The sequence below is a fragment of the Crocodylus porosus genome, unplaced genomic scaffold (genome assembly GCF_001723895.1).
Source record: "Crocodylus porosus isolate Cpor-Errol unplaced genomic scaffold, CroPor_comp1, whole genome shotgun sequence".
NCBI classification, from domain to species: Eukaryota; Metazoa; Chordata; order Crocodylia; family Crocodylidae; genus Crocodylus; species Crocodylus porosus.
In genome coordinates this window covers 60,264,727-60,277,721 of record NW_017728918.1, presented here as the reverse complement: position 1 = coordinate 60,277,721, position 12,995 = coordinate 60,264,727, and the positions used below count along the sequence as shown (strand labels likewise).

At 41.1% G+C, this 12,995-nt stretch overlaps 1 protein-coding gene across 1 annotated transcript in view; it reads right to left on the bottom strand.

Moving 5' to 3' along the window:
• MYO6 (myosin VI) overlaps positions 1-12,995 on the bottom strand; it is a 167,404-nt gene that overhangs the window by 40,565 nt on the left and 113,844 nt on the right. Inside the window, exons 19-23 of the mRNA XM_019538161.1 lie at positions 12,377-12,415; positions 6,357-6,450; positions 1,437-1,567; positions 1,203-1,280; positions 266-395 (exon numbers count right to left, since the gene is read on the bottom strand). Coding sequence (XP_019393706.1) covers positions 266-395; positions 1,203-1,280; positions 1,437-1,567; positions 6,357-6,450; positions 12,377-12,415 — 472 coding nt within the window. The remainder of the gene's footprint in view (positions 1-265; positions 396-1,202; positions 1,281-1,436; positions 1,568-6,356; positions 6,451-12,376; positions 12,416-12,995) is intronic.

The following is a 12,995-nucleotide window of genomic DNA, read 5'->3' as shown; positions in this document are numbered from 1 at the left end:
TTATGATGCTCATTTAGGGTATAGTTCTTTAAGAATTTACACATACACTTACCATGAAACATGAGAAGTCCTGTTGACTTCAAAAACTTATTCACATACTAAGCAAAGCAAATACAGATGTGGACCTTAGTTACTATTATTCAAATTATGAACTAATGGAGCTAGCTGCTATTCTATAGTGTTATCAAATATTTGGGTTTATTAAAACAATAATAGAATACATACAATGAATAAATGTTAATACATTTAATATTAGGATACATACATTTAATCACTGAGAGAGAACACCACTGAACTTTTTTCCAGCGACTGCAGATAAGCCAATAATTGACTCGTTTAACCAGCTCTGCTAAATGATCAGGATCAGACTTCATTATCTGATCAAATTCTGCAAACTAAATACAACAAAATGAGAATACAGACAGTGGACATAACATAACAGAATGTTGAGAATGGAGATAAAAAGATCACTACAGTAAACCAAACCTTGAAACCATGGCAACGCACTGCGTACATCTTCCAACTAATTCAGCAAATAATTCGAGAATTGGCTACAGTATTTTTAAAGCATTTAAATGCTTGTGACATTTGAAAATTCAGCCACTTAGCCTGAATAGAGGCTTATTACCCATTTTGGGTGCCCCACTTACTGAGCTGTCTCTCAGTTATACATCTTTGAAAGTACATTTTAAATTACATTAAGAACCCCAAAAAGAGGCCAGAAGTCACAATTCATTTCCTGAAAACTTGGCTTAGTAGCCAGGTTTAAGGTAGCCAATTTTGAAAATCTCAGACTTGCACGCTACAGCTTTCCATAATAATAGCAATGGTTCTTGCCATTGTAATGAAAGCTTATCCCTGGACACAATTACTACATTTTTTTCTCCTTTTCCCATCTATATAAAGAAGGATGTATTGGATATGGATACATATTAATGAAAAACTTTGTTTCTCTGCCAAAACTGTGAAGTTTGTCTTCTTTTTATGATAGTCAGCATAATAATTTTGTACTAAGAAACATTATTTTCTGGAACCAGATGAAGCATGAAAAATAAATGTAAATGTATATATATTTTTAAATATACTTAAAATTATTTCAAACTGGTCTGAAATTAATGACCTGCAGCCAAAAAAATATTAGGAAATAGCATCAAGGTGAAACATTATATGTTCATAAGCTACAAACAAATTGACATACTTACCTTGCCAGGTCTAAAAAACACTTTGGTTAATCCAAATTTGTAATCAATTTCATTTAAACCCAAAGCTTTAAATAGTGCCTGTAATATTAAAAAAGAAAAAAAATCAGTTTGGCTCGTATTCAATAAAAACACTCTCTTAAAAAGACCCAGCATTATAAACCAAGATAATATTTGCTGCCCAAAATGAAAAAAAAATAATATGAACATGTCATTTAGCATTCAGAGTGTTGCTACCTTGCAGAAGAGCCTTGGGTCCAGTCGAGCTAGTTTTGCAGGCATGTACTTCTTGTACATGTTATATAACTCATGAAAGGAAGCACGTGATGGGAAACCACCTTGCATCAAGTCCAAAACAGACACCATGCCTATAGTCACAAACACACACAGAGAAAAAGCTGACATTAGTAAATGCACCAGTGGATTTATTTTAATAAAGAAAATAATAAGGAGTTAAACCCTATGAAAGAGCTCAAAAGCTTGGCCTACAGTCTCAATTCAGCAAAGGGCTCATCATAGACTGGCCCCAGAATCCACCATTTCCTGGTCAAATGGCTACATGGGAAATGACAAAGTCTGCAATGATTTTGTCCCCCTTACTGCCAGATACCTGGAAATCAAGGGCACTGGTCTTATTTTCTGGCTTCTCTGTTAAATCTTATCTTATAAATTAACCACAATACAGTGGGCTTACTAAGAGAAGAAATAAGCTATACCTAGCAGGTATCTTATTTGTTCTTAATCTTTTTTGAAAGGGGAGGGGGAAAAGGGGGAATAATAATAATAATAATAATAAAATGACATTGATAGGTGTGATGTCAATGACATTAGTGGCCTCACACCACCTCCAGGTGTGTGGAACTGGCACAGATTAACTGCTATTAGCCTCAGTTTCAGAATATTGGGGTTTACTCACAGTATTGGGGTTGTGCCTCATCTGGTAAGAGGCAATTTGTATAACCCTGCTATAGCCAAAGCAGTATAGTGGAATGAAAATATTAAAGGGATCAATAAATCCTAATGTGGAAACAAAAGCCTGAAGTGTAACTTAATGCTATCCAAATCAGTAAATGGCTGGAGCTATGTCAACCAATAAAACACATTTGATCCTATTCCGCCATTTTTTAAAATCCTAACAACAAACATTGTACACATTTTAAAGTTTCCCCTTTGTTCGACTACTTACCATTACTGGTGATTGATCTATTTGTCACTTCTCCTGTTTAAATATTGTTCTGGTGATGTCTGCTGTATTTTTTTCACCTTTTGATTGAGTACCATTAAGTTGCCCCCTTTCCCCCCACCCCAAGAAAAAAAAAAGTTACATAGGAAACCTCTCCTCTCCAATTTAAACTTCATTCATTTTCTTGGAAGTATTTGCTGTTTTTCTATTTGATTAGCTAAAATAAGTGTACAAAAAATACTAAAGCATAACATGCTTATAAAAATGTACTCTGGCAGAAAATAAAAAGCTTCATCTATTCACTCTCTCTGTCTCCCCAACACTGCCAAGTGCTCTTAACCTACAAAAACCTGCTGATAATGGTGTTAATGGAATCCTAATTAAAGCAAAGTTGTTAAGCATTTGTGATTAGCTAAATTAAACATAAACATGACTTGACAGGACAAAGTATAAGCGGGCTTGCCAAGACACCAGATGCCAAACCTGGAAATGTCTGTAGCATTCGAAAAAGAGAAACTAAGCACAATCAATTGAAACTACAAAAAGGAAAAAGACAAATATTGAGAAGTGAAAAAAATCCCTATAATGTGATCTAATACTGACTCACAATGTGGCAATATGCTTTACTAAAAGCACATTCTAGCAACCCACTAATCCATTCATATCACTATTCACAGTCTTGCAAGGAACAGTCTGGATAAATCTATCTTTAGAATAATACCATGAATTATGAAAGGACTTTCTCTTTTTTTTCAGAATTATGAAAATGCAGTATCATTCAAAAGCAAGAGCTCATTGCTTATGTTCATTTAAGTATTGGGGCCAGATTCAGATGGGCTTCATTTTAGAATAGCAGCAGTCCTGCTCCACTGCCAAGATCTCAGTTGAAAGAGCGGCTTCCTTGCTACAGTGGTGCTATAGGCCAGGAGTGGGCAATTATTTCATGCAGAAGGCCACTTACTGAGCCTTGGCAAGCCATTGAGGGCCACGTAGCCATGACAAGTAGCCAGGGGCATATAAATATTAATTTTCTAAAATTTTTAGGGGCCCCACAGGCCAGATACAGTGGCCTGGCAGGCTGCATCTGGTCTGCAGGCCGCATTTTGCCCAACCTTGCTATAGTCACTGAAGCATATGGTGGTTGGTGACATAAGTGTCCACATAGATGAAAATTCTCTTCACAACTGAATACACATCATCATGACTGGAAAACAGTGCAACTCAGGTTGACACAAACACCCACAAAATTTAGTATTAAGGCTGTGATTTGATCCCGAAGAGAAACTATTCCCCCTTGTTGGTTTTCTTCATTTTGCAGAAGGGTGGTATCTTGCTTATTTTGATGGGATGCCCTCATACTAAATGCAGCTTTTGAGAAACATAACTCTTCGAGAAGATACTAGGAGAGCCAAAAGAAAGTGAAATTGATAATGTAGTATAAGTATGAAATGAACTTCAAGTACCTTACAACACATCCAGTAATCTATAAACATAGGGGGTCACTGGTGTTTCCAGGTTATGTAAATGGTAGAAGTGATATAAATGTACTGAAATGCCAATAGCAAAGCCTGATTACACATCAGACCAATAGTAGCAAGACGAATTTTGAAAACATCTGGTCATAAGAATGGTGAAATACACGTGCTTACCTTAACCAAAGCATGTGCAGAGTAGAAGATAACAGAACTGTTTCAAGTGGTGGACACCCTAATTAATTCAGATATCCTTCGCTTGGATGCACAGTTGAGTTTCTAACACTTGAATAATCTGTAAACACTTGAATTTACAAATAAATTGTTCTGTTCTGGCTTGAGATCCTGCTTCTCTGCAGATGCAGCTAACAGGACACTGCTATGTCAGCTCTTCTTGAGCTGCTCACTAAGTTTCTAGAGGCACTAAGGCAGCGTTCCCAATCTCAGGGTCGCTAAAATAAAAAACGGGGTCACAAAAGCACTCAACAGTGTTAACCACTTATGCTGAAAGTCACAGAAAGAAGCAGCAAACAGCAAGGGGCTGCATGAGGTGGAGGGAGGGTGGAGGAGGGCAATCAGGCAGGGGGCACACACACGTGGCAGCCAGACAGCAGGGAGAGCAGCTCCCTCCAGGTACGTCTATGCAGGGAGGACAGATTGAAGCCCCCACAGTGAGGGATGGAGTGGGGCAGGGCTAGCGCTGGAGGTGCTTCCCAGAGCTGGGGCAGGAATGTGGGACCTGACTTGGGGGGGCAGGAATGAGCCATGGGCAGCTCATCCGGGAGGCTAGTTCCCCACCTAAGTGCGCACTCCCAGGACAGAAAGCATGGGAAGAGCATGTGCCCCCCAGATTTGTGCATGGGTAGAGGGTGGACGCAGGCTGTCTGCTGCAGGCTTGGGGCTCCCCACCCTCCTGCCCTTCCCTTGAGGCCTCTGTGGCCCAGTGGTTGGAACCCAGCATAGGAAGGCAGAGGGGCCAGAGGGACGTGGTGCTGCTGCCATGGCAAGGCCCCCCCTGCCCATCTGGAAGCAGCAGGGGGCACAACACTGTGCCACCTGCACTGCTGCTCCTGGGTGAGCAGGGGGTACACCTCACCATGGCAGTACAGCTAGTGTGGGGCTCCCAGCAGCACCAGAGCTTCCTGGCCCCATTCTGCTGCCCACTGGACTGCAGAGGCCCCGGGGGGAGGGCAGCGGGGTGGGGAGACCCAAGCCCTCAGTGGGCAGCCTGCAACCTTTCCCTCCCCTCCACAGGCTCCATTCCAGCCCTGCCACCCACAGGGGGAGGGGTATTGATATAACCTGAATCATTTTGGGGTTGCAAAAAATTTCCAATTTAAATAGGGTAATGATGAGGAAAAGGTTGGGAAGCACGGTACAAAGGCATCCCAGACCACCAGGAAAATGCATATGTGCTGCCCTGCCTCCTTCAGAATCTAAGGATGTCTATACATGTGTTAGTTTGCATGCTAATTAGAACACAGATTGGTGTAATTAGAATGCTCCAGTGTGGCCTCACCATCATCATCATCATCATGTGTATAAGCCCCTGTGCATTTAAAAATAGCCACAGGGACACTTTATCTAAACCTCATCAAATGAGGTTTAGATAAAAGCACTTCCATGGCCATTTTTAAACCCACAGGGTTTAAAAACAGTGAGATGTTTTAATTAGAGTGACTCTTCAGGAACCATTCTAATTAAAACACCCCACCCCTAGGAGGCTTGGGGCCCATCCTGATGGGTTATCAAATCTGCCTATGCAGTTGCGTCTGATTCTGTTATAAAAGGCTGAGAGACAAACTGTAGAGAAGCTGCAGTAAAACACCAAATTTTTTTTGCAGAATCTAAAAAGGCCAGGGAATTGAAGGGAAGAAGCTTTTGGGAACAGTAGCCCAGGACTGGCAGAAGAAAAGTTTTGTTTGATGTTTTGCCAAACGTTGCTGAAGAATAAAATTTTGCCTTGTAAAAGATCAGCAGCAAATCCTTCCTAGATTGAGTAAATAGGTCAGATGCCTTGCACTCCAGCACATACCTCATTAGAATGCCCCTCCTAGCTAGACAAGACCAGTAGTGAAATTCAGAGGTGTGACATTAGGTCAGCCGATGTTTCTTATTTTAGGAGAGAAGTGGGAAAAGGAGTAGAAACAAGGAAGAATACCAGATTCTATTAAGAAAGCTACTGTAAAGTTCCTGCTGATAAAGAAGTCTGCAGGTCCTAAACAAAAATCAAATGCATAATGGAAAAGGCTAAGTCAGCTTTTTACTTGACAGTGAAAAAAAATCTGCAACATATTATAGTCTTTCTTTGACTTATCATGTTACTAATAATGAACTACAGAATTAACTAATACACTTTAAGTCACACTTTAATTGCATCTTGATAGCAATACAAGTACAATCTTTCTTTAATTAAGGAATAATACTGTTTCTGTTGTTCCAGATCTACATATACCTGAAATACACAACATAATAAATGAACCAGAAATGGGCATACATTACCTGAACACTGAAGCTGAGAGAGAATCTGACCTCCTTCAAAATGGTGACTTGTCATCTTTAAATTAGGCTTGATGCAGCGAATAAAGCTAGAACCCTATTATAAATGCAGCAAGTTAACAGAATATATATCTTGTTTAACTTCCTGAAATAACAATGCATCACTGAAGTCACAGAACAAATAAGAAAAATAATAAGATTTCAAAAAAGAAAAAAAATAATTTTTTTACATTTTTTTAAATATCTATTTTGTACTTTCAGTCAAGCTTGATATAACTGATCTTAAAGCTCAAACTGTTAACTGAAATCTCAGCTTTTTTTCATTCATTTAGTTCTCTTACCACCACTAACAATCTAATTAGTCTTGCATTGTACTGTGGTTTCCATTGCACCCATTACCTACACTACTGCAATCAATTACCTAGAAAAAATTAAAATGTCTTGCTCTTTTTACTGAACTACAGATGTGGAAGCACACTTCTGGACAGAAGAGATTTATCTTTCCCTAACAGATCACTGGGGAGGTCTCTGAATGCCTCAAATGCTCCATTAAAGTCAGACCTCAAAAGGTGCTCCAGGGGGAGGGTGAGAGTAGGACCCTTCAACCTCAGTCTGCTGGCGCTCCTCACAGTAACAACACCATGATGGGTTTACACCGCCACAACCCACTGCCAACTGAACTAGTCAATTTGTTTGCCCTTTCCTCCAAGTCCCCAATTCCCTCTGGATTACAGCTTCAACACCCTTTTCCACAGCTATCCTTCTCTCATAACAGCATCTTTCTATGCCCTTTCTTGGCTTCTGCAGTCATCATTCTCCTCTCTAATCATTTACATTAGAGGCTAACTACCTGAAGTTCATGGAGCCACTGGATTTGTTCTGCAGAAACAGGGGCTCCCTTCACTGCAACTGGACCAGGAGAAAGATGCACTGGCAGCTGCAGTGACCAGGTCCTACCTAGTGCTGGCCCACCTCAGATACAAGCTGTGTCTTTTTGGCTTGCCATTTGAAAAAAATTGCTGACCACTGACTTGTACCTTGGCACCACCCCAAATGCACCAGTGTCTTTCTACTAAACAGCTCAAAAACCCTATTCATTATACAAGTTGCTTCTCTAGAGGGAAGTCACACAACAGCTGGGGGAAATATCAAGCAAGTTTGGGCAAAATCAGAGTGGTGGCTTATTCCCCAGCTGTTGATAGAATCTGCCATCTTCAAAAAAGGTTGTAGGGAAACAAGTAGGGGCTGAATTTTGGAAGCCACTTATTCAAAAGGTGTCAAAATTTGGAATGGAAATCCTTCTTTGGACTCCTACTACACACATTTCAGGTCAATCTACATAAGCTTGGGGGTTTTAATAGTTGGAGCAGGGGTGGGCAAAGTGGGGGATCTGGCTGGCAGCTGGACTCCATTTCCCAGCAGCCCCTGCCCACATGGCTGGGGCCAGTCTCCATGGAGACCCCAGCTGCAGCTGAACTGTGATGAGCCCAAGGCTGGAGTTACCATGGAGACAGGCCCCTGCCATACTGGCAGGGTACATGGCAGGGGGCTGCTCCGGAGCTGCAGGTATCCTGGGGTGGGGGTAATGTGGTCTGGGCCAGGACAGAGCCACAATCCACTCCCTGCCTGCCCCTGCTTGGAGCATGTAGGCTGCAGATCACAACTCTACCAAGCCCCAGCTCAAGCTGCCCCTGCCACAAGACCGAAGAGACTCCGGAGCAGCCGCCTGCCCTGCCCTGCACATGCTCTGTCAGCACAGCTGGGGCTGGTCTCCATGGCAACCCCAGCCTTGCACTATCACAGCACCACTGGGGTCTCCATGGAGACCATCCCTAGCCATGCGGGCAGGCGCTGCTGAGAAATGGAGTCCATTGCCGGCTAGATCGAGTTCACGGGCTGGACTTTGCCTGCCCCTGAGTTAAGAGTTAACCTTTAGAAAGAAACCATATTATAGCACTGTGGTTCCCCATACTACACTGCTAAATCTCAGGAGCTCTCACAAACTGCTCTAATTAAAATGCCCGTGTCTTGTGTATTCAGCAGCCTGCATTTCAAAATGGTGGTAGGGCACTTTAACTAAAGCTCATTTGACAAATTTTAGTTAAAGCACCCCTGCCGCCATTTTGAAATATGGGATGCTGAATATATGAGGCATTGCAGCATTCTGGAGTTCTCCGATTAGACCACTCCAGCAGACTCAACTTATTGTGTCTGCTCCAATGTGTTCTAATCAGAATACATAGGATCATGTGTAAAAAGTACCCGAGGTGCCCACTAGCTGTCTGATTTACTTCCTCAGCAAAGTTCTCCCAGCAGTACTAATGAGCAACCTTTCTGCAGGGAAAGCTAAATTTATTGGCCAGAATGAAAATGTCTGCGCCATAAGTTGGGGTTCTGTTTCATATTTAGAATCCCTGATTTCCAAGCCCTCTGTGAAGAAAGATGCAAAAAAATGCTGGTGAAAGAGAAGAAACTAAATTTTGCAGGATAAAACAGACATAAGAGAGGGATTTGAAGTACGGAATTGAAAACCTTATTAACTTATCTTATATTCAAACTACTTCTGTGTATACAGTCAACTGTGATGCTCTTTTTTTCTGGTGTGTGTGGGGGGTCCTAATAGGCTATTACTTGATAGCTATATATCTATTCAAGATAGATATATCCTGCACATACACATTTCTTAGAAATACAGTAAGCATTAATGGAGTCCTTGTTTGAGTCTCCATTATCCAGATATAGAATGGGAAGAAGGGGAAAAAGAAAGAAACAAAGATATCCTTCATTCAAAAACTCAAACAGCCTTTTCAGCCCAATTATTTGCAACTCATTGGCTGAACCAAAAGACTGAGGAATGAACTATGGAGTTGGTACAACTGAAATTTAAAAAAAACAAGCAAACAGTAGTGCAGTGGCAAAAGCCATGAAGAAGGAAGGTAGTAAAAGGGCTGTTAAACAGTGGCTTGTGTTCATCTTCAGTCATGACAACTCTCTTTCAATACTGACAGTTTAGCTGAAGAATCTTTTTGATGAGTTTTTAATACCATTCTACCATTTCTAAAAATGATGCTAGGTACATGAAAGTTGTAACCAGCCCTGGTCAGAGGTATGCTGTTAATTATAACCTCTGATGGTATGCATAGAAAAAGTCTAAAAAGAATTTATAATAACTACACAATATGTTCAACTAAACTCAGAGCTAAAATTAAAAGGAGTAATATTTTTTTTCAGTGCACATCTCCATTCAACTGTAGTGCTGGGAAACTATAGAAATGGGGCGGGGAGGGTGCCACCTGATAGAGTTCTAAAGGATAAAGATGAAGAACAGAAAAATCACAGCAGAAAATAAAAAAGGAAGATGAATGCAGTAGTGAAGGTAAACTAATTTCAGTGTTGGGTCAGAGGTCTGCAGGTGGTGGCATGAGGTTCTTTTTTTTTTTCCAGCTACTAATATCAATACATTATATTACTGGCCAAAAAATGGAAACAAAAGCCTCATTCCATTCTTTCTAAATTTTTCACATTTGAGAATATAGATGTGTAGTGAAGTTGACCTAGAAAAATTCTCTCTTAAAATAAAAAATTAACATAGAAATTAACACAAACATTTGTTCAAAATTCTGGGAATTCAAGTTCATTTATAAATATCAGAGTATGATCAGGCCAGGGCAATATAATATAACAGAAAAGTAAAGTAGTGGCAAGTATCTTTTTTCTTTATAACAAAAAACATTCAATCAGAATTTAAATTTTTAAACAGCTCCTAAGGAATCACCCATTATTAACAAGAGGCTAGAGGAAAAAAAAAGTGACCCCCAAAAAATTGAAGAGTTGATACTATATCAGTGTTTATATAGTTTGTGGCATTTCCATGGAATAATATAAAGCAATTTTTTCATTTATTTTAGGGCCTGTATACATGTAACATTTGGATAGGTTTAAATGCAGTTCAACTCTGAAGCAGGCAGACAGTTTAAAGCTGTCTAAAACAGTTCAAAAGTGTACCTGAAAAATAAAACACTTTCTAAACCAGGTCACTATGGACCGTTTCAATGTTAGATGTTCCATTCCATGACACCCCATGAATGTCTAGTCAATCCTCCAGACATCCTACACTGCATTGCTCCTCCTCCTTGCAACATGGAGCCCCAAACCTGTTACCCCCCAGAGGGAGGGGAAACAGGAAAGGAGAGCAGGTCCTTGTGGGGATATGACTTTTGAAACACACAGCAGCAAGACTCTGGATTAGCCAGCAACAAAAACCAAAACCCTGAAGCCCTAAGACTGCACAGCAGAGGGACCACCAAGACAATCAGGCTGAATAGAAGTCCCAGGGCCATTTTCACAGGCTATTGGCAGGTGACCCGAAAGGGGTACGACTTGGGTGAAGTCCTGGGCTGGGGCAGGCAGTCTAGGACTGCAGGCTGTATGGTGAGGAGCTCTAGATAAAGCTAGCTGCCAGAAAAAGAAGTTACATTAGAGGTAGGGGAATGCAACAGCTCCTTAGTGTAGGAGCTGTAGGGGCCATACTGCAGCAGTTAAGACTCAAGGCAGGGTTTGTGTCTAAGCTGTAACTGAGTAATTTATGTTTCATGTTTATTCTTACCCGAGTCCTAGGTGTGGCTATGGGGGTAGTTTGGAGGCCATGGGGGGGAAGGAAGGGGAGTGCCGGAGGGGCACTCAACCTATAGAGCTCTGATGAGCCAGGGCCCAGGGAAGTGAGCAGGTAGAAACCCAGGAGTCTGGAGCCTTCAGCTTTACTGAGCTAGAGCACACTAAAGCAGTCCTGCTAGGGGCCAGAGGACAGAATGAGTGGAAGAAGGGCCTAGCATAGTGAACGCATATGGAGTACTAACTCCCAGGCATAGGGGTGGCTACGGGGGTGGCTGGAGGTCATGACAAAAGCCCTTAAAGGCACAGCGAGGGTCAGGTCTCACCCAAGGCCAGTAATATCAGGGCTAAGCACAAGACAGAGCGTCAGTGAGGCCACAGCCGAGAGAAGCTGAGTTCAGGCAGAGAAGCCCTAGGATAGAATTTGGGGTGGAGAAGTCCCAACATAGAGTCGAGAAGGAAGGCACTGGGTGAGCCAGGTCTGTCTCTAGCGGTAGCCTCCCAAGTATATCATCATCACCAAAGGAATGACAGGCAAGGGGCAAGAGGGTAGGGAGGCTGGATACCACAGCAAGTGATTGGACACCTGGGGTATTAGACATCAGGGCTGAACCCCCAGAGCCTGCTGTAACTGGCCACTCTGATGCATGACTAGGACTCTATTCCCCCCTTTCTTCCCTTTTGTTGGCACTTTATCAGTGAGGTCCTCTACACTGCTGGTTAAGCAAGCTGAGTTCTTGCTCCCAACTCAATTGAGGCCAGTCATGCATGCAACTGCCTCTGGGAACCCAAAAATGTAGGTCCAGGTATTCCCCCCACCACCCTGCATCTGAAGAACCTTGAGTCAGGCAAGCCCACCGCATTTTGATCAAGCGCAAACCACTGCACTTAAGGAAACTCAGGTTTAAAAGACCGGGTAAAGCATGAAAGTGAAAACATTCCCAGCCATGTCACCCACCCGGTGATGGATGCAGAGCAGGGTACAAGTACTCCTCTCTGCCATGCACACTGTGAGGTATGAAGGGCTGGGTGCTCACTTCCACCTCCTGGTGATGAAGCACACAATGCCTAGAAAGTGACTGAATACATGGAATGCCAGGACACTGTATATGTGTACACTTCTTACCCTGACAGCTGTGAACTAGTTCCCAGTTCATGATGTTTGGGAATGGATCAACTGTTACTCATGAACACTCTTAGTGGCTAGTGAATCTGCTGCTACTCATTACTTGTTTAACGTAACACCTCAAAAATGAAATCTAATTGCAAAAATATATTGAATAAAAATAAAAACTGAATAAAAATGAGAAGTATAGCAAGATATTTAAGCCAAACTTTGTTATATTTAATTAAAATTTAATACTTTCATAAGTGAAAATATTTAGTGGACAATTATATATATTTATACTTACAGTACTGCGAAGCTTTTCAAGAAGCAAATTTAGCTGCATCTATAAAAGAACATATGCATTTCAAATAAAAGGATGCAAGAGCATCTCGTTACAACCACTACAAATTTGATACACAGCACAGTAACAGCTCCATAGCATGCATGTTTAGTGTTAGTAATTTATTTGTATTTTGTAAACTAAAAGTAACCCAAATCTTCAAACAGACATCATGCAAGCGTGCATGAGTGATACCATGGAAATTGCTTGTGTTAACCTTCATGACTATACCATGTATATAACTATTGTTATTTGAATATAACATTTTAAAAACAAAAAACGAAAACCTTTAATTCTACATTTTAATTAGATGAGTATCCTACACTTTTGGCCAACTACAACTTTCAACTTTTTGGGTTTATTTTAATTCTGAACTACACTCTAAATAAGGTAAATCAGAAAATATGCCTTCATTTTCATCTATAAAATACCATATTTATTCAATGGCAAGATGGCCATAAATATAAGACAACTCCCCAATAATTGCATTCTATATATGAAAAATTTATAAATTTATCGTTTTCCACGTTTTAGAATCTAATTATTGAAGTTTGCCTCAAAATTTGTCCCCTTTCCACTGCTA